This window comes from Leptonychotes weddellii, unplaced genomic scaffold (genome assembly GCF_054177405.1).
Source record: "Leptonychotes weddellii isolate Sample4059 unplaced genomic scaffold, ASM5417740v2 HiC_scaffold_108, whole genome shotgun sequence".
In the NCBI taxonomy this organism is placed as follows: Eukaryota; Metazoa; Chordata; class Mammalia; order Carnivora; family Phocidae; genus Leptonychotes; species Leptonychotes weddellii.
In genome coordinates, this window is record NW_027685120.1 from 25,903 (window position 1) to 44,409 (window position 18,507).

The 18,507-nt window shown below is 43.3% G+C and overlaps 1 protein-coding gene across 1 annotated transcript in view; it reads left to right on the plus strand.

Annotated features, from left to right (window-relative positions):
* Nucleotides 1–27: 27 nt before the first annotated feature.
* The window catches only part of LOC145718100 (uncharacterized), a gene marked incomplete at its 3' end in the record, with an annotated part of 28,960 nt that continues 10,480 nt past the window's right edge, over nt 28–18,507 (plus strand). The window contains exons 1-13 of the mRNA XM_081809544.1: nt 28–220; nt 3,534–3,595; nt 3,795–3,824; nt 4,767–4,839; nt 5,804–5,910; nt 7,578–7,761; nt 9,393–9,461; nt 10,424–10,531; nt 11,017–11,235; nt 13,035–13,196; nt 14,273–14,443; nt 15,025–15,168; nt 17,489–17,596. Coding sequence (XP_081665670.1) covers nt 28–220; nt 3,534–3,595; nt 3,795–3,824; nt 4,767–4,839; nt 5,804–5,910; nt 7,578–7,761; nt 9,393–9,461; nt 10,424–10,531; nt 11,017–11,235; nt 13,035–13,196; nt 14,273–14,443; nt 15,025–15,168; nt 17,489–17,596 — 1,630 coding nt within the window. The remainder of the gene's footprint in view (nt 221–3,533; nt 3,596–3,794; nt 3,825–4,766; nt 4,840–5,803; nt 5,911–7,577; nt 7,762–9,392; nt 9,462–10,423; nt 10,532–11,016; nt 11,236–13,034; nt 13,197–14,272; nt 14,444–15,024; nt 15,169–17,488; nt 17,597–18,507) is intronic.

Below are 18,507 nucleotides of genomic sequence, written 5' to 3' on the forward strand. Positions count from 1 at the left end.
AAGAAGGTGCCAGTAGAGATAAGCATAATGGCAGTATTAAGCAGTAAGAATGAAGAAGAAGCCAAAACTCTACGCAACAGGCTTAAAAACCCAAATGGCAAAAATGCGTGGGAGCCATTTGATGTAGAGAAAAAGCATTTCCACGCACCCCCTCGAAGCCCCCAGAAGCATCACTATAGTATAGCATACTGTGTAACAATGTTTATGAGGCACCAAAAAGGTGGGTGGAACAAATTTCCGAGTAGAAATAGCTGGATTAGACAGGAAAGGAACTTTAGAAATTATAAAGTGCTAATATGGGTTGAATGTTGCCTTAATTCTTAATTTTCCTGTATATGCTATGTCGTAAGTGACAACCAGACAGGGCCAAAGTATAGAGATACAGTATTCAGTCCAAGAGGCAGATAATGATAATGTCCTTCTGATAAACTATCAACACATAAAACCATTCACTGAGCTTGTGAACCAAGTCCACTCCAGAAGGCCAATGCCGGTGGAGTGCTCCTGGGAGTCTGAGCAGTTTGTTAGTTAGCACGTTGGAGATTTAGAATGTACTCTCAATTGCTCTAATGCTCTGCAGATACAGAATTTGAAGCACTAGAGTCAGATCACAGACTTAGGTGAGCTAGTAAGGAAAAAAAGTGATAGCCAGCACTTGTTTTGGAATTCACTAAAGAGACATTTACTGAGAACCTAAAGTGCCAGGCTTTACTCGGACACAACAGATAATGGCAGGTAAGGGATTCAGATGAGAGGCCCAAACTCGAGATACAAACACTGGCTTTGCCAGGTTTTTCGTGATATTTCGTGCACAGAGTAGATGGATCTGTTTTGAAATGGTTTGCATCCGCTGACCGTTATAAGTGACTCGAGTTGAGGAACAACCTTTCAGCTACTTGGCTGCTCAGAACAAAGTCACTGCCCCATAGGGCACTCCTCTGAAGGCTAGACACTGCCCATCTGTCCCATCGTTATTGAAGAGCCTTCATCCCGGGGTGACCTGGAGCCTAACCATCAGCCCCAATGTGCTCTTTTCCATTTTCCCCAGGGAATGCCATGAAAATAGGGCTCCAGTCTGAAAGCCTTAAGTGAGGGTGACAGTTAGGCTCTCCTTGTACCACCCTTGACACCCGTGCAAAGCAAATGGTAGGTTTCCAGGTTTTTGACATGGATTAATATTCAATAATACACATTACAAGGACACAACAGATAACAGCAAACCATCTTGCCTTCATGGCGCTTAGATTCTTAGTGAAACAAATGTTGAATCTAAAAGATTCTTGGGCCAAAGGTTCCCAGCAGCTGTGGGATCAAGAGCTACTTGTCACTGTTCTAAGATCTGAGATCACTAAATACATGTGTTAATACAACCACAACATCTCAGCAGCAATCAAAGAACCCCTCTCTGCCAGGCATGTACTGGTTGTTTAAAACATGGTCTACATTAGGGACTTTAGCCACAGAGGCTGAGGGGCCGTGCCTACCAAGGGAAGCAGATGGACGGACTGCGTGGGGACATGAGCACCCAGCCCTACTCCCACAGGCATGGCCACCTCTCAGCTCCTGGAAACTGTAGGAATGCACTGACCCTGTGTTAATGAACTTCCAATCTCTCAAGGGTAGCCATAAATCTTATTAATAATACAAAAACAAACACCACGGAGGCAAAATCAACATGCCAGTGGATCAGATTTAGCCCATGTCAGTTGGTGACCTTTGGTTTGCTCTGCAACTCACTTGGGGCACTGACCCTGGTTGTTCACTGGTGTGTATACCTTACAGTCCTCAAAATATACTGCTGAATTGAATCCTCACCAAGAAACCTGTAAGACAGGTGTCGTTATATCCGTATTATAAATGAGGCACTGAAGCTCAAGAAGACTGTAGAGCTCACCAATGTCATAGTTGGGATGTGAAGGTGGGTCCACGTGCCCCTATGGCCCCGTGCCTTGCACTATAGCATCTTGGTGGGAAACCCCCATCCTCAGACTATGGTGATAAATACAAAGCACTGATCCAACCACAGAAAAAATTGCAAAGAATCTAAACCTACTTTTCTTTTTTCTACTCTCCTACCCATCTGTGGCTGCTGAGGCCAGGGACCAGATGCTGAGAGAGGACATGTCAGGGGAAGTGAGAGCACCCACAATGATCACCCATGGCTCCTCTGTGCTCTCTCCTTCTACCCATTCTTCTCCCTCCACCATTTTTCCTTTCATGGTGCCCATGCTATGGACCTAGTCCCTCACTATGACCACCCTGTGATGAATTTAATGCAGAGAAGTCGTATGGACAGAATCAGACACAGAAAAAGGACGTTAGAAATAGAACCTCCCCAAAGAGGTGAGCCCTAGAGCAAATGAATTGCAGAAAGCTCAGCCAGGACAACCCTGGATGAACTAGTCATTCACACTAAAAGATGTTAGCCCTGAGAAGCAACTCAAGAGGAAGCCACAGAAATATTTTAGAGCCAGTATACTCTTCATTAAGAAGATTAAGTACCAACATAAAAAAATGACTATGCTAAAATACTGAATTAAAAAAGCGGCAATAAAATACAAAGTACTTAACAGCTGCAGCCATGTTCATTCAACACACATGCATTAAGGAATTAGCTTCTTGCTGAGTGGACTTTGCCAGGGTGCTTTGCATGGGTGTCAAGGGTGGTACAAGGAGAGCCTAACTGTCACCCTCACTTAAGGCTTTCAGACTGGAGCCCTATTTTCATGGCATTCCCTGGGGAAAATGGAAAAGAGCACATTGGGGCTGATGGTTAGGCTCCAGGTCACCCCGGGATGAAGGCTCTTCAATAACGATGGGACAGGTGGGCAGTGTCTAGCCTTCAGAGGAGTGCCCTATGGGGCAGTGACTTTGTTCTGAGCAGCCAAGTAGCTGAAAGGTTGTTCCTCAACTCGAGTCACTTATAACGGTCAGCAGATGCGAACCATTTCAAAACAGATCCATCTACTCTGTGCACGAAATATCACGAAAAACCTGGCAAAGCCAGTGTTTGTATCTCGAGTTTGGGCCTCTCATCTGAATCCCTTACCTGCCATTATCTGTTGTGTCCGAGTAAAGCCTGGCACTTTAGGTTCTCAGTAAATGTCTCTTTAGTGAATTCCAAAACAAGTGCTGGCTATCACTTTTTTTCCTTACTAGCTCACCTAAGTCTGTGATCTGACTCTAGTGCTTCAAATTCTGTATCTGCAGAGCATTAGAGCAATTGAGAGTACATTCTAAATCTCCAACGTGCTAACTAACAAACTGCTCAGACTCCCAGGAGCACTCCACCGGCATTGGCCTTCTGGAGTGGACTTGGTTCACAAGCTCAGTGAATGGTTTTATGTGTTGATAGTTTATCAGAAGGACATTATCATTATCTGCCTCTTGGACTGAATACTGTATCTCTATACTTTGGCCCTGTCTGGTTGTCACTTACGACATAGCATATACAGGAAAATTAAGAATTAAGGCAACATTCAACCCATATTAGCACTTTATAATTTCTAAAGTTCCTTTCCTGTCTAATCCAGCTATTTCTACTCGGAAATTTGTTCCACCCACCTTTTTGGTGCCTCATAAACATTGTTACACAGTATGCTATACTATAGTGATGCTTCTGGGGGCTTCGAGGGGGTGCGTGGAAATGCTTTTTCTCTACATCAAATGGCTCCCACGCATTTTTGCCATTTGGGTTTTTAAGCCTGTTGCGTAGAGTTTTGGCTTCTTCTTCATTCTTACTGCTTAATACTGCCATTATGCTTATCTCTACTGGCACCTTCTTCTCTTTGTAGTTAACTGCTTGTAAAGTGCCCGTTAAGAAGGTAATTAAGCTTGCATGAACATGTTGTTAGACTGTATGAAAATAAGACAAGGTGGCATCTCCATGCGAGAAGAATTGTTTGCTCAGTCATTTTCACCTCCGTCTAAATTCTTGATTTAGAGTTTCTTGATTTTTGAGATCATGGGATGAGTAACCTTAAGCTATGTATGGTGTTCCTGTAGCTGTGTTTACTATGATGCTTGGCCACTCTAATATACTGATGGTAGGTTTCCAGGTTTTTGACATGGATTAATATTTAATAATACATAATGCTTATAAAAACCATGACCCAAATAGTCGAGTCTCAGAGCAATGTTGAGGTCAAAAGATGATGAGCCCATTGGCCAAAATTAGCTGTTTACTTGCTATAGAGAGGAAATATATGAACTATAACAAAGGTTCTTATTTTCCCTCCTCTTGCTCATCAACTTCCCGCAATATCACACACTTGTTGCTAAACCTCTCCCTTCAGCTTTAGTGGCAGCTCTTGTGGTTAACCTACCCTCCTCCTCTTTCCTCTACACTCTACATTAAAATGCCCAAGATAGTAAAAGATTTTATTTTGAGATAAATTTTATTTTTGACCCAAAGAGGTTGCACAATCATGCAGAGAGTTCCCATGGACCCTTCATTCAGCTTCCCCCATGATAGCATACGTAACCATAGTACCTTGCCCATACCAGGGAATTGATATTGGTATACATTTCTGTTGAATCTGGTACAGACCTTTTCCAGAGTCCACAAACTTTTAAATGCAGATCAAGAGCCTCAGTTTTGTAAGGTAGGACCCATGTTAGAGGGCAAGGAAGAGAATGATACTAAGAGTACCAAACCAGAATCTAGAACAGGTGATTTAGAAGGAAAGAAGAGAGAGATTAGATGTACATGAATAACTTTTACCTCATCAAAATTAAACTGATTTGTTCCTCTTATTTTCACCAAGGGGAAACATGGTGCCTCAGGACCACCTGGCAGCAAAGGAGAAAAGGGTGACGTGGTTGTATCAAGAGTGAAAGGTGAGCCTAGTCAATCACGTAGCTCCCTGCCATTCAATGAATGATACAGGAACCATCCTCTTGCATTCATTTCCCTTGTGACCACAGATCAGTTCTCTAAGAAGATTCAGGATTGTTGAGATTGCTTAAAATATATTCCTTGCCCCTCCCATTTCTTGTGAGAATGTTGAGCCTCAAATCCTCTATCCCTTATTTGAAAACATAAAAAACATATTCGAGTCCTCATTATTGTGAATCTGGGTTTGACACAAGACCACCTTTGACTTGCCTACTGTTTATCCAGGGCATTATAGCATCCTGTATTAATCAAGACTATTTTGGTCAAGACAGAAACCCAGCTCGAAGTCATTTTAGAGAAAAAAAGTAATTTATTGACTCACCCAAACAAAATTTGAAGCAATAGATGTAGGGTTCGCACTGGGACGGCTGGATCCAGGAGATTCTTCCTGCATTTTGCATCTTTCATTACACCATCTGCATTTCTCCCCAAGACTAGCTTTCCTGGGCTGTGGGTATGCTGCCCTTCCTGCCAAAAGCTCCAAGTTGTTACAAAAAGAAAGAGAGCTCTACCTTCTCAGTTCTAGTTTGAAAAAAAAAAAAATCAAGAAGAAGTGGACTAGGCTGGGGGCAGTGCACAACCACAGACTGCCCCCCCCATTCACCACTGCCAGGGGATGGGGCATCATATTTGGTGCCATACAAGCAGGGACAGATGCTGTTGTGACTGGTGCCTCCCCACACAGCCTCCCTGGCAAATAAGAGAGTCAGTGGGTTTGGCAATTGTCATCCTCCTCTCCGACTTTTGCATGGTTGTCTTTGCGTGACTGTAGTCGACTGAGACACTCCGAGGCGTCTCTACCAGCCCACACAGAGGCAAGGTCATTGTTTTTATCTTTGTCCTGTGTTTCCTTCTACTTCACCCACTGCTGAGAAGGCTTGAATATCTTTTGGCCTTTGTTTCCAGGGCAGAAAGGAGAAAGAGGTCTTGATGGGCTCCCAGGATTTCCAGGACAAGAGGGACAACATGGTCAGGATGGACTTCCTGGAAAAAAGGGGGATCCAGGCCCCCCAGTATGTATCATTCTTCTTTGGCTATCGAATTTCCTTTTCTTATTGGCCATGAAGCTTCTGTTTTCCCCTTCTCAATTTAAAACTATAATGCAGTCAAGTGTCAACGTGCTAGAAATCAGAGTTGCCTTCTAGTGACTGCCACGAAAAGATGATTGTTATAAAAGGTGTGACATAATTGCAGATGGTCTGAAGTCCTGAGTAATGGTTTAGTTATAGCAAGACTCCCTGTCCTGTCTTCGGTCTTTGTATCATTCTCATGTTGTGTATCTGTTTCAGGGGCCCTCACATCTACGAAGCCCCCAGTGACCTCAGGCCTGTTCAGTTAACTCTATAGGACGGAGGATAGAACACAGGTCCTGATAATGACCTTCGGTTCTGTCCCCAGATGAAGAGGCACATGAGGGGAGGTCGTAAGCAAGGGAGGGTCAACTAGTGCAAATCCCCTGAATTTTTACATATTGGCTGATGAGAAATTCCACTGACAAGTGATATTTCTGCATTTTTCAAACACGTTTTGGGTGGAGACCATGTGTAGGTAACGCAGGTCATAAGAAAAGACTATGAGACATGATCCAGTGCTAAGGAACTTAAAATATCTTGGGTACATGAGGCATTTTTGATTGCTTGCAATGTCACAAGAACTGAACGAGGTGTTTCGTGCATATCATCAGTCTTCTGAAGAGCAATTCGCTTCCAGATTTTACCATCAGAAATGGAGGCTAAGGGTATGTTACTCTAGGTCACCTACCTATCAAGTAGGCTAAACTAGAGTGAAAACCCCAGTCTGTCTTACACCAACACACGTGCTGCTTCTGTTAGACATGCTCCCTGCCATTGAGAGCATCAGGCCTTCCTTGTCCGTGAGAGTCCTGGAAACTGTTCATTCCTTTGGAGTGAATGAGATGAGCCCCACATGGGGCAGACGCGGTGGCAGCCGGGGCTTGAGAGGCTTCTTCTCCACCGGAGCACAGCTTGCGGGGACCCCATGGGGAACTTGCCAGTTCCAGGAACCACTGCTCGAGGAAGCCCCAACAAGGGCTCCACAAAGATCTTTCTAGTTTTCCAGACCAGGTGCAAGCTTTGCAGTGGGGATTGATTTTACCATAAGCAATGCTGCCTTGTGATGTACTTGACACCCTGCTTTTATGAAGTTGCCTGAGGAACAAAACTAGACGGTTAAGCAAAGGTCAAATTCTTAAGCAGGAGCAGAAAGTGTTTGTCAGCCCTTGGCCTGCAGATGTGGAGGGTGGTAGAGTCTATCCCTGTGTCTCCTCATAAGAATACAGGACAACAATTTCAAATACATAAGAACTTATTTGTTCAATTTGTAAGCCTTCTACCTCCCTCAAATTATGTATTTCTGTATTTCATTATTTTGGTATCAGAGAGTTGTTCTCACATAAAATTTCTCAAGTGTATTTAATATATAACACACACATGGCTTTCTGTATTTGAGGCTCAACCCCCCCACCAGCATATAAGTGTTTGTAAATATTTATGTAAAATATGAATAAGAAGCTGAGTTAATCATTTAAAATTATGTTTGCGATTGAGTCTCCTAGAATTATGAGGTTTTTCTATGTGTTTCTATAGCTTATGACAATGACTGCTTTGAACTCATGGACTAGCAAAGATTGCTAACTGACTCATGATGCAAACATTCCCAGGGGGATCATGAAGACGCATTACCAGGTGATGAAGGGTCTCCTGGACCGCCGGGCCTCCCGGGCAGAGCAGGACCTAGGGGACAACCAGGTCTGGGATTTCCCGGCCCACCAGGAGAGAGAGGGCCACCAGGAGCTCCAGGCCGCCCTGGCGAGAGGGGCCTTGAGGGCTTGAAGGGTCAGAAAGGTAATTTTGAATGTTTTGTGTTACAGAATGGCAAGGGAAATAATGGAAGCTAAAGTGATCCTCTCTCCTGGGCAAAGTTATTATAGCTATGGCTAGAACCGCTAAATAACATTCCTTCTAGCTGCTGTTCAAACCTTGATTGTTGTCTAACAAATAAAAACATTATAGCACAATCAATATTTATTTTTTTTTAATTTTTTTTTTTTTAAGACTTTATTTATTTGCGAGAGAGACAATGAGAGACAGAGAGCATGAGAGGGAGGAGGGTCAGAGGGAGAAGCAGACTCGCCGCCGAGCAGGGAGCCCGATGCGGGACTCGATCCCGGGACTCCAGGATCATGACCTGAGCCGAAGGCAGTCGCTTAACCGACTGAGCCACCCAGGCGCCCACAATCAATATTTAAAACAAATTCTTAAAATACTAAAATGTCTTTGTTGCTGTATTTGTCTGGCATACCAAAATTGCCTTTCATTCATTTCTCAGTACCAACTCGTGCAATCTGTATTAAATTTACATACATATTCAAAATATCTATTTGTTTACAGTCTTTTGAGACAGTGCGGTGTATCTTAATAAAAAACACTAATATTTCATTTTAAAAATACATCATTGTCCTTGAAAACCCATGTGTAAGCCTTCTAGGAAGAAAAACAAAGAAGGGATTTCAAATATATTTGACAGTTATCTGAATTTAAACAGTAAAGTGACTTGCAGTATTAGAGCGGAAAGCTTTTGGAAAGGCTGCAGAAAGATTTATTTAAGATTTTTTTCCTTTGTAATATGTACATATGCCTTGGGCTACATTATTAATTGTGAAGTGTTAGAACTGAGATAGTATCGTTGGTTCTTGCTTTGAAAACATAGGCAATAATTTGGTCCTCAATAAGGCTTAAGGTTATGGTTCTGGACCCATCAGAATCTAACATTATTTTTATTCAGTTGATACATTTTTGATTTGAGAGCATATGAAGCAATACATTATAATCCATTTGTTCTCTTATAAAAGAGAAATATTCCATTTCAAAGGGGGAGGGAACCAAGAGGCCCAAGCTTTGGAGTCTTCCTGTCTTCACCAGCAAAAATGGGGGGATGACAGTGACCACAGTGCAGAGTCATTAACAAAACCAAGAGACGATACATGTGAAGGCCCAGATCCATGGCAGGCCCTCCGGAAATGGCTACTGGCATTAATACCTCACCGAGTGTCCTCATCTACACAGGCCTCCCACCCCCAAACCAGGAGTCCAGTCCTCTGAGCTCACTGTTCGATGTCGCTCCTACATCAGGATTTGCTAGGTCTTCTGATTCCATTGTATTGGGTGTCATTGGGCCTGTCAATACATTATTTTTTTTTCTAGGCTATTAAAACAAACTTCTTGGGATTTTTCTTATTCCCCTTATGTTCATAGCTGTCTGACAGTTGAAGCTCAGATTTCAGGACCCATCTTTTAGAAATTCAGAATAAAGGTAGTTCAGATGATCTGAGAACACTTGGGTGTCTTCTTTTCCCTTGAAATCCACATATACTATATGAAAAAATATCTTGATTGAGTTATCATTGAGATTTACTTTACGTGGGGTTATTGGTTGTGTGAATGCCGCTTTGTTTGTTTGTTTGTTTTCATTCCAGGCGATACAATTTCTTGTAACGTCACTTACCCTGGGAGGCCAGGGCCCCCAGGATTTGATGGGCCTCCAGGTAGGATCAATGAGAAATTGCTGTTTTACACATTCCCCAGAGTAAAGGAACTGGTGACAGATGAACCGATAGTTAATCATCTGGCAACTAGTGAGGATAATTATCATCAGGTTTTGAGGGACCCTGGGAAAACAGCATTTGTGGTAAGTCACACTGGGGCTCAAGTCTACTGGTTTGGACATACTCTAGGTGGGGTTGTTTGATTTATTTTTTAATTTCTATGCAACAAAATTTACCTTGATGTGATCACATATCAGTAGAAATGTCTGCCCTTTGAGAATTTTAAAACTGTACCTTCTTTCTTTTCTTATGCCCCAAGAGTGAAAAATGATAATGTGCTTAGTGATTGTAAGTTTTACTCTATTCTTCTTTCCAAGCCTCGAGGGATGTGAACACTCAAATTTTAACTTGGCGGTTATACCTCCTTTAAAGTTATTTTAGCTGAGAGAACTTCCAGTAAGAAATCACAGAACGTTAAAAAAAAAAATCTCAATTCCTTTTGCAGGTGCTTCTAGCCTATACTTCCTTTGAGGGCAATATAGTAAGGTGCAGGGAAATAGATTTTGGCCTTTATCCTGGTGGTTTCTTAGCAGGCCACACGCTGGCTGCCGTCTCCTTCCTCCTACAAGGAGGAGGTTTGCTCGAATATTTGTGTTGAGACGGAGCATGGGAAGGCACCAAAAGATTCATCGGAGTGGTGATATATGTCTCAAAGGCTTTCAGGGAGAATCCTTTAAAGTATGGCTTCTGAGAAAGTGCTTTAACAAAATCACTCTCTTTGAAACACTTACTTGGAGCACACGATTCATAAAGTGATTATGTAAACCAGGTGAGGCGACATCATTACTTACATAAAGTAGAAATACTCTGAAAATGACAGTGTAGATTCTTTTTAAATCACTTGATTTTGTTCTCATTTGATTTGTGTTTTATTGAGCCTGTGTTTTGTTATTATTATTTAGGACCAAAGGGATTTCCAGGTCCTCGGGGCACTCCGGGGTTGAGGTGTTTGGATGGGCAAAAAGGTCAGCGTGGCAAACCAGGAATATCAGAAATACCTGGTCCACCTGGTAAATAAGTGTTTTTCATTTAAGAATGTGTATATGCCTCCTAAACTCAATGAGCTTAGTAAGCAGACGGCCCAGGGAGCCCTACATAATGCGGGGGGGGATGTTTTTTCTTGAAACCTTAAGCTCTTAGCTATGTTTTGATAACTTTTAGGTGCTGGTAATTTTGTAAATTCTCAGGGCTCCTTCCACCTGAAGCATGAGTTCCAGCCTATTATTGGTCTGTTATTTGATAGAAACTGCTCAGTCCAGACAGACTGTCAGTGAATGAAAGCAATGAGGGAAACATCGTTGGCTTCTAGGAGATACAAAATCACAATGTATTTTCTTACAAAAGGTGGCAAAGCAACATTGCCTAGTAAGTTATTCTTAATTTTAGTTAATACTCTTGTATTTTTAAAAAATGTGTTTTTATCAAAGTAGTAGCCTTCCATTTGTATTGGTTCTATATTTGTACATTTAAAAATTTAAACTATTCTGTTCAATAGGGTTTCGTGGTGACATGGGCGATCCAGGTTTTGGAGGTGGAAAGGGGTCCTCCGTTCTCGGGCCCCCAGGCTCACCTGGTTCTCGTGGAGCAAATGGTCAGAAAGGAGTCATGGGAGACACTGCCTATGGCCAACCAGGTGCCCCAGGCAAGAGAGGTCTTTCAGGAGTGCCAGGGTCAAAAGGACACAGAGGTGACCCGGGACGTCCAGGCTTTTCAGGTATGAGGGCCGCTCTGTCCCTGTGGTCCATAAAGCTGGCTCAGCTCTGGAACAGGTCACTGAAGAGTATTTAGACTATCTAGCCATAGAAATCTAGAATGCAAGATTTCCCCCCTAAGCATCTTCCCTTCTAAATGAGCACTGGTCACATTTCAAGGAACTTGCATCTGTAGCGTTGTCTTTATATTTTATGGGTTGTTTTCAAATTCAGGGCAGCTCACTGTGGCTCAGTCCATTCGGGTTGATTCAGCAGCTACTGGACATCTGTCTGCTTCGGACTCAGGATAGCGTGTGAGCACTGTAAACGCCCAAGGAGCAGGCACCGGGTCACCTGCCCACTGCCAAGGCCAGGTTGAAGGAGGACAGGCTGCAAGAGGGGCAGCTCAGGGGGGCAGAGCAGTGTGCGATGGTGTTCAGGGAAGCTGGCTGTGGGCTGGGCCTGGCAGGCACACTGTGTTATTTGGACAGGTGACAGGATGGAGGCACTTTCATTCCAGCAGGGGCAGCAGGTGAGGAAGGTGGGAGGATGGTCCTGGCACTGACTTACGTCTGTTTCCAAAATCACTAAGGATTCCTCAGGATCCTCAGTACAAGTCTTTAATGTATTTAACAGTAACCCTGGGTAAGGATCCTTAAAATCATCATCTTTGGGGCCCCAGTCTCAGGAATTTTGATTCATTACATCAGAATTGGCTGGGTCCCAGCAGTCCAGCCCCTTGGGTGATGGTGACCAAGAGTGGACCCCAGACCAGACTTTTACAAACACTGTTCTGGTTCTTTTCGAACAGTAGATGGGCCAGTATTTATTAGGGTATCCACAATAGTATCATAGTACAGGGCAAATGGAGGGCAGGGGATTAAGTCACTTTCTCTGTCACCAGGGAGCTTACTTACTCTGTGGTTGGTAAGTCAAAATATTCATATACAAAACCCCAATTAGTTGGAAAGTAACAGGAGAATACATTCTGTGAGTCAATGAAAAATATTTTGACTTAGTAATCCTACTCTCTCACTTATGACAATGTATCTAAGGAAAGTGTTCAGCAGAAAATAAAGGTTATTGTGAAAATACTCTTGTATTATCCACAGTAGATGAACAAATGGGAACAATAAAGAGAGTTAAGTAATACACACACACACACTCAAAGGAATACCATTCAGCTATTTTCAACTAAAATTATTTCAACTAAAATTATAAAGATTATAACAAAATTGAAAACATTTGCAGATTAATATGCGATGTGAAATAATCCAACAATTATGCGCTGTGATTACTACTTAAAAGATGTAAACTTATGAACAGTATATTGAAAACATGGAAAAATAGAATAGATTTTTAGGTTAGGGCATGGGATGATGGGGGGATTGATTTTCTTTCCTGAAAATTATTACTCTGCCTTTCCAATATATAGAAATTTAAGAGTTCAAGGGATGAAACAGCTTACAAAAAGCACATCCATAAACTGCAAACTGGGTGTGTAAGCACTGTGGAGATTTGGTGTAATGTGAGAGGTTAATTAAAATCAAGAAGAACTTCATGGTGTTTAAATTTGCCCAAGCAACTTCTTTGTTGCCTACGTAACCATAACAAGTAACTCTATTAGTAATGCATGGTTTTCCCATTCATTTGGAGCTCACTACCATCCAGGGTAAGAAAATCCTTTGAGAGACTTCACTCGTTTGAGCCCTGAGCTGGATGGAAATGCTTGTTTCTGGTATTGCTATGCATGCCCCTGTTGAGGCAGGCTGACTCCCTAGTTTCATACCAAGAGTGTCAGGAGTGCATTGTATCATTTCAGGGCCAGCTGGCAGGCCGGGATTCCCAGGTCTCAAAGGCCCCAGAGGCAGAGAGGGAAGTGCTGGGTTTCCAGGAATCCCAGGTCCACCTGGTCAGTCCTGCAAAGGAGGCGCCCCAGGGATAGCAGGACCACCGGGAGTCCCCGGGGCTCCAGGCAGGCCAGGTAAGTGTGAGCATGCACCAAGCCCTGTGAAGAGTCTGGGACTTGACCCTACTTCCGGAGGAATGAGCCCACCTGCTGCTCTTTTACGGACCAGCACAACCAAGACCCTGCAGCAGAGATGAAGGACTTTCCTGTTCTAGAATGGCAAGTGGCATGCGCTTCCTGGTGGTTCGGGTCATTTCCCCTTGTCACCCTAGTCTCACGGGGACACCGAAGTGGGGCTTGGAGATGTTGCATTGCATGCACAGTGGGTCCCAGGATCTGCAGGGAGCACGGAGCCTGGGGAGCTGCTGCTTCATAGCCGCAGGCAGGACAGCCTGCTCCTTATGCTGGGGCAGGTGCTATGTCATCCGTGGGCAGCACACACAAGCTTGAGAGCTAGCCCAGTTCTAGCCCATAAAGAGCGGCCAGGACCTTGTATTTTTGGTGCACCCAGCAAGACACGTAGGGGCTCAAGAGACCCAGGAAGAAGTGTGTCTCAACCCAAGGTGCTAGAGGGCTGTTTCCAGTGTGATCTTCATTTCACCATTTGGTTTGTCACCTATTATTTAAATCCTATTGCATTTATCCAAAAGTGGCAGCAAAATGCCCTCTGAATGGATCAAAATGAGATTGGGGCAAACCCTGCCACTACAGCTTTATTTCTAGCACCAGTAAAAAGTAGATGATGTTGCTGTGATTTCTACAGTTCTCTCTGGTGAACAATCTGACCAAGTCTACTTGGCCAGAGCTGCAGGAAACATCTGGAAAGTTTACTTCCATTGGTTTCAAGAGTAAATACAAATAATATTTTTGTTCTTCACCCTTCCCCATTTTCCATTTTTAAAATGCTCTTTATAGTATTCGTGTATCTCTACTGGGAAATATTTATTCAAGTAATCTGCCTTTCCTTTTATAGCAGCCAGAAAAAGACGTTCTGAGACTGATGGAGAATTGCCACTGTGGTTTAGCTGATAAACATTGTTTGTTTCATAGGAACGAATACACAATTTAAGCTATCGGGAACTTTTTTTCCTGCCCGTGTGTGAAGCCAGTGTTCGGTCTTTACATGTTGTTGTCCTTGTGTTTTTTCTCAGGTGCCCCAGGTTGGAAAGGACAGAGAGGGGATATGGGGCCTCCTGGTCCATCTGGAATGAAGGGCCTCCCAGGAGTTCCAGGACGGCCAGGGGCACATGGTCCCTTAGGACTCCCAGGTGTCCCAGGCCCTTCAGGGGATGATGGACTGCCTGGTCTTCCAGGCCCAAAGGGTGGGTAGCACTTTTCCATTATTTACCCCTATTTTATAAACTTGAAATCCACTGCCAAGTGAAGACTATTACATATGATCATACTATTGAATTACTGTTATTTCAGCCTGATATTGTCCTTCTCTTAGTGACAGCTCCCTTATTCTTATCCCCTATATTTTTATTTCCAGTGGCAGAATGTTTTGGCATATGTAAATGGGAAAAGGTGGGTAGGGAGATTAAGCCCACAGAACCCACAACACACTAGGTAGAGCAGATCAGGTGTTGGGTCAGGGCTAATGTACTTCCACATCGGATGAGCCCCCACTCGCCAGCCCCACGTCCCCCCCGCCACATCTTAAAGCGTCATGAGATCAGGACTTAGAAACATAAAGGCTCCCACTTCAGCCCTATGGGGTGGAAAGCTGAGTAGGTGAGCACAGCCAATACATGTGGTGGGGCTGAGAGTGGTCGTTCACCTTCGGTACAAACGGAGGTCCGAGGGAGGGCAAATCTCCATGCCGACGACAAGGAACGCAAACCTAGGAAGCATGCTAGCCTTTAAAATGTCTTTCTACAAATTCATGTTCTCATTTCATCAGGATCCCAGGGGCTGCCTGGCTTCCCCGGTTTTCCGGGGCAAAGAGGAAAGCCTGGCCCCGAAGGACGTGCTGGCCGTAAGGGGGACCCGGGAGAAGACGGTCGGCCTGGCTTCCTCGGAGACCGTGGGGTGAAAGGTGCCAAAGGTAAATGCACTTGACAGCACGATGATGCCACATTGGTGGTTTTGGTATTTGATCAGGACGTATAGAGATGGTCTTTGAAAAATAAATGGGACTATCCTGCAGCTTGGATTCCTCTTCCTTTTGGATTGCTGGTGTTTGTTTTAGAATCTTAAACCAAATTCATTTTCCAACCTTTCAGTCTTATTGCATATAACTGATAAATGAATTGCTCTATTAATAGAAAAAATAACAAGTGCTTTGATATATGGCTGTTGGGTTGAAAAGAACCTTCTCACCAGTTGGGAAGGGGGTGAGGCCCCAGTCTCTGTTTCAATCTTTTCTTTCTTTTTTTTTTTGTAAAAAAAAAAATACTTTTTTTTGGTAAAGAGCCAGATAGTAAATATTACAGGCCCCTGTGGTCCCTGTTGAAACCACTCAGCTCAGCTTCTGCAGCATGGAAGCAGCCAGACATTGCATGGAAACATGCTAATATAACTTACGTTCCAATCGAATTTTCTTCATGGACACTGAAATTTGAGCTTCATTTATTTCACATGTCACAAAATGTTATTTATTCCCATTTTGAGTTCTATCCCCTAATAATTTAAAAATGTAAAAACCATAGCTCACGGATTATACGTAAACTGGTCACAGGTGGGATTTGGCTCTCAGGTTGTAATTTGCTGACCTCTGAAATAGAGTAAGTCCACTTTCATCTGAGCCATGAGTTACGCCTCCCCAGCTTCCTTTAAAGGAAGAGTTTTCAGGGCACCCTGGTGGCTCAGTCGGTTAAGTGTCCGACTCTTGATTTTGGCTTAGGTCATGATCTCGGGGTCCTGAGACCCAGCCCTGTGTCAGCCTCCAGGTTCAGTGAGGGGTAAGGGGGTCCTGTTTGAGATTCTCTCCCTCTCCCTCTGCCCCTCTCTGCCTGCTCATGCTCTCTCTCTCTCTCTAAAATAAATAATAAATCTTTAAAAAAATGAAAGTTTTCAAATAAATAAAATCTTAAAAAAATAGTTGTCCTTACTATTAAAAAATAAAAATTTCTAGATTACTGGTGTAAATGTTCTGTGTCCATCCCTGTTACATATTTACTTTTACCACTTAGCTAGGAGGCCATAGTGAGTGAAGGTAAAATCTCATTTCCAGTTTTGAGAATGAATGCTTGACAATTTGAGAAACAAGTTTTTTGTCCTTAAAGCCCTTTGGGTAAATAGCCTCCTATATAATTTAAATTACTTTTACTTCTTAGTGGATTGATTCTACTCTTATTTTTGTTTTACTAGCCTGTAAATTTTTTTATAAAAGAATCAAGGGATCAGAGTCACTCTTAGCTAGCTTAGATTAAGTGATGTTTGCTATGCTATTATGGTCTCCAAAATAAAACAAATTTAAGAAACTGATATTACACTGTATGTTAACTAACTGGAATTTAAATAAAAACTTTTTAAAACAATGCCCTGATTGGTGTTTGCTCCCGTGGTAGAAATACACCCACCGTGGCTGATTTAAAGCTGCCAGCACTTTAATAACTGGTTTACAAAATTCTTGGCTTGTTAGCAATTGGCTCTCACCATGCTGGTATGAGCCCACTTGAGCACACTTCTTTCTACAACTGGACAATGTTTATGAAAATCAGGTAGAAATACTGTATATTCGTCCTATCTTTCAGAATTCTCTATGTGGAGAAACAAGTTGAAATAAGTGTTCTTTTAATGTAAGGAAAATAATAGAGGGTGGCTAGGAAGGGAAAGGCAGGGAACTGTAAAATATGAGATGGGCAGTTCACGTTTTACTGGATGAAGAGACATATTTCGGGGCGCCTGGGTGGCTCAGTTGGTTAAGCGACTGCCTTCGGCTCAGGTCATGATCTCGGGGTCCTGGGATCGAGCCCCACATTGGGCTCCCTGCTCAGCGGGAGGCCTGCTTCTCCCTCTCCCACTCCCCCTGCTTGTGTTCCTGCTCTCGCTGTCTCTGTCTCTGTCAAATAAATAAATAAAATCTTAAAAAAAAAAAAAAAAGAGACATATTTCAGATTTGGAACTTTTCAAGCTTATCTGTTTTCACCTAAGACTCGGAGACCCATTTGGCTGAATTTAGCAAGTATCCACTGATCACTGCCTGTACCCCAGACCCTGTTGCTGGACACACTGGGAGGGGGATGTAAAAAGGTGCGGCCCTTCCTTTGGGAAATCCATTGTGATATTGTGCAAGCTATAAACATAAATATGGTTTAGGAAATGAAATGTGGATTTGCAAACTGGACCTGAAGTGTCATAACAGAAAAATCACGTGTGTGGTGCTTCTGTTTGTTCTTCTCTTTCATAATTAATATCTGAAGGGGAGAGAGGACCCCCAGGAGATGAAGGAGAGATGGCTATCATTTCCCAAAAGGGGAAAACTGGGGAACCCGGACCTCCAGGAGATGGTGGATTCCCAGGAGAAGAAGGTAGGTAAAAGCTCATTCTTTTTAACTGTATCAAATGAGTTGGCCTTTCTAGATCATTCAAAGAAGCATGCATAAGGGGCAGCTTTCCTAATAATGCTGAGATTGGAGAAGGTCACTTTTTTAATTTAATTTAATTTTTTTTTAAGATTTTATTTATTTATTTGACAGAGAGAGACACAGCGAGAGAGGGAACACAAGCAGGGGGAGTGGGAGAGGGAGAAGCAGGCTTCCCGCGGAGCAGGGAGCCCGATGTAGGGCTCGATCCCAGGACCCTGGGATCATGACCTGAGCTGAAGGCAGATGCTTAACAACTGAGCCACCCAGGCACCCCAAGGTCACTTTTTTTAGATACAAATATACACGGATTAACCTCATGTTGCATTTTTCTTTGGCTTTTCCATGCCAGAACTTAGTTAAAGTTCATACGTATGTATAGGTCTGGGTATTCCAAACTAGGATCAGTCCTAAGATTGTACATCTAATACCAGTTCCAGCTTCCCAGTACCCCCAGTTGTGGTGACTGGTATTAAAACGAGTAACACAGTGATGACTGTCCAGGTCATTTTGACCCATGCTTCTCCATCTTCAGCATGCCCACGAACCCCTGGGGCTCTTGTGGAAATGCAGATTCTGGATTGGCACATCTGGGGCAGGCCCCACTCTTCCTTTCTAACAAGCACCTCAATGCCTGTGCTCCCCAGAAACAGCATATGGCAAGGATTTTGGCCACCACATTTGTATTCTCCTGCCCCCCAAGTTCAGGTTTAGTCTGCGTGAGGCCCGGGCTCTTGTCTTGGCTCTCTCCTTAACTAGTTGTTAGGGGGCGACTGTTTTTTAACTGAGCTAGGTAAGTTCTTCATTTGTGAGATGAGTGTGTGACAAAGCAGATGGATGACCCTGCAGGCTCATTC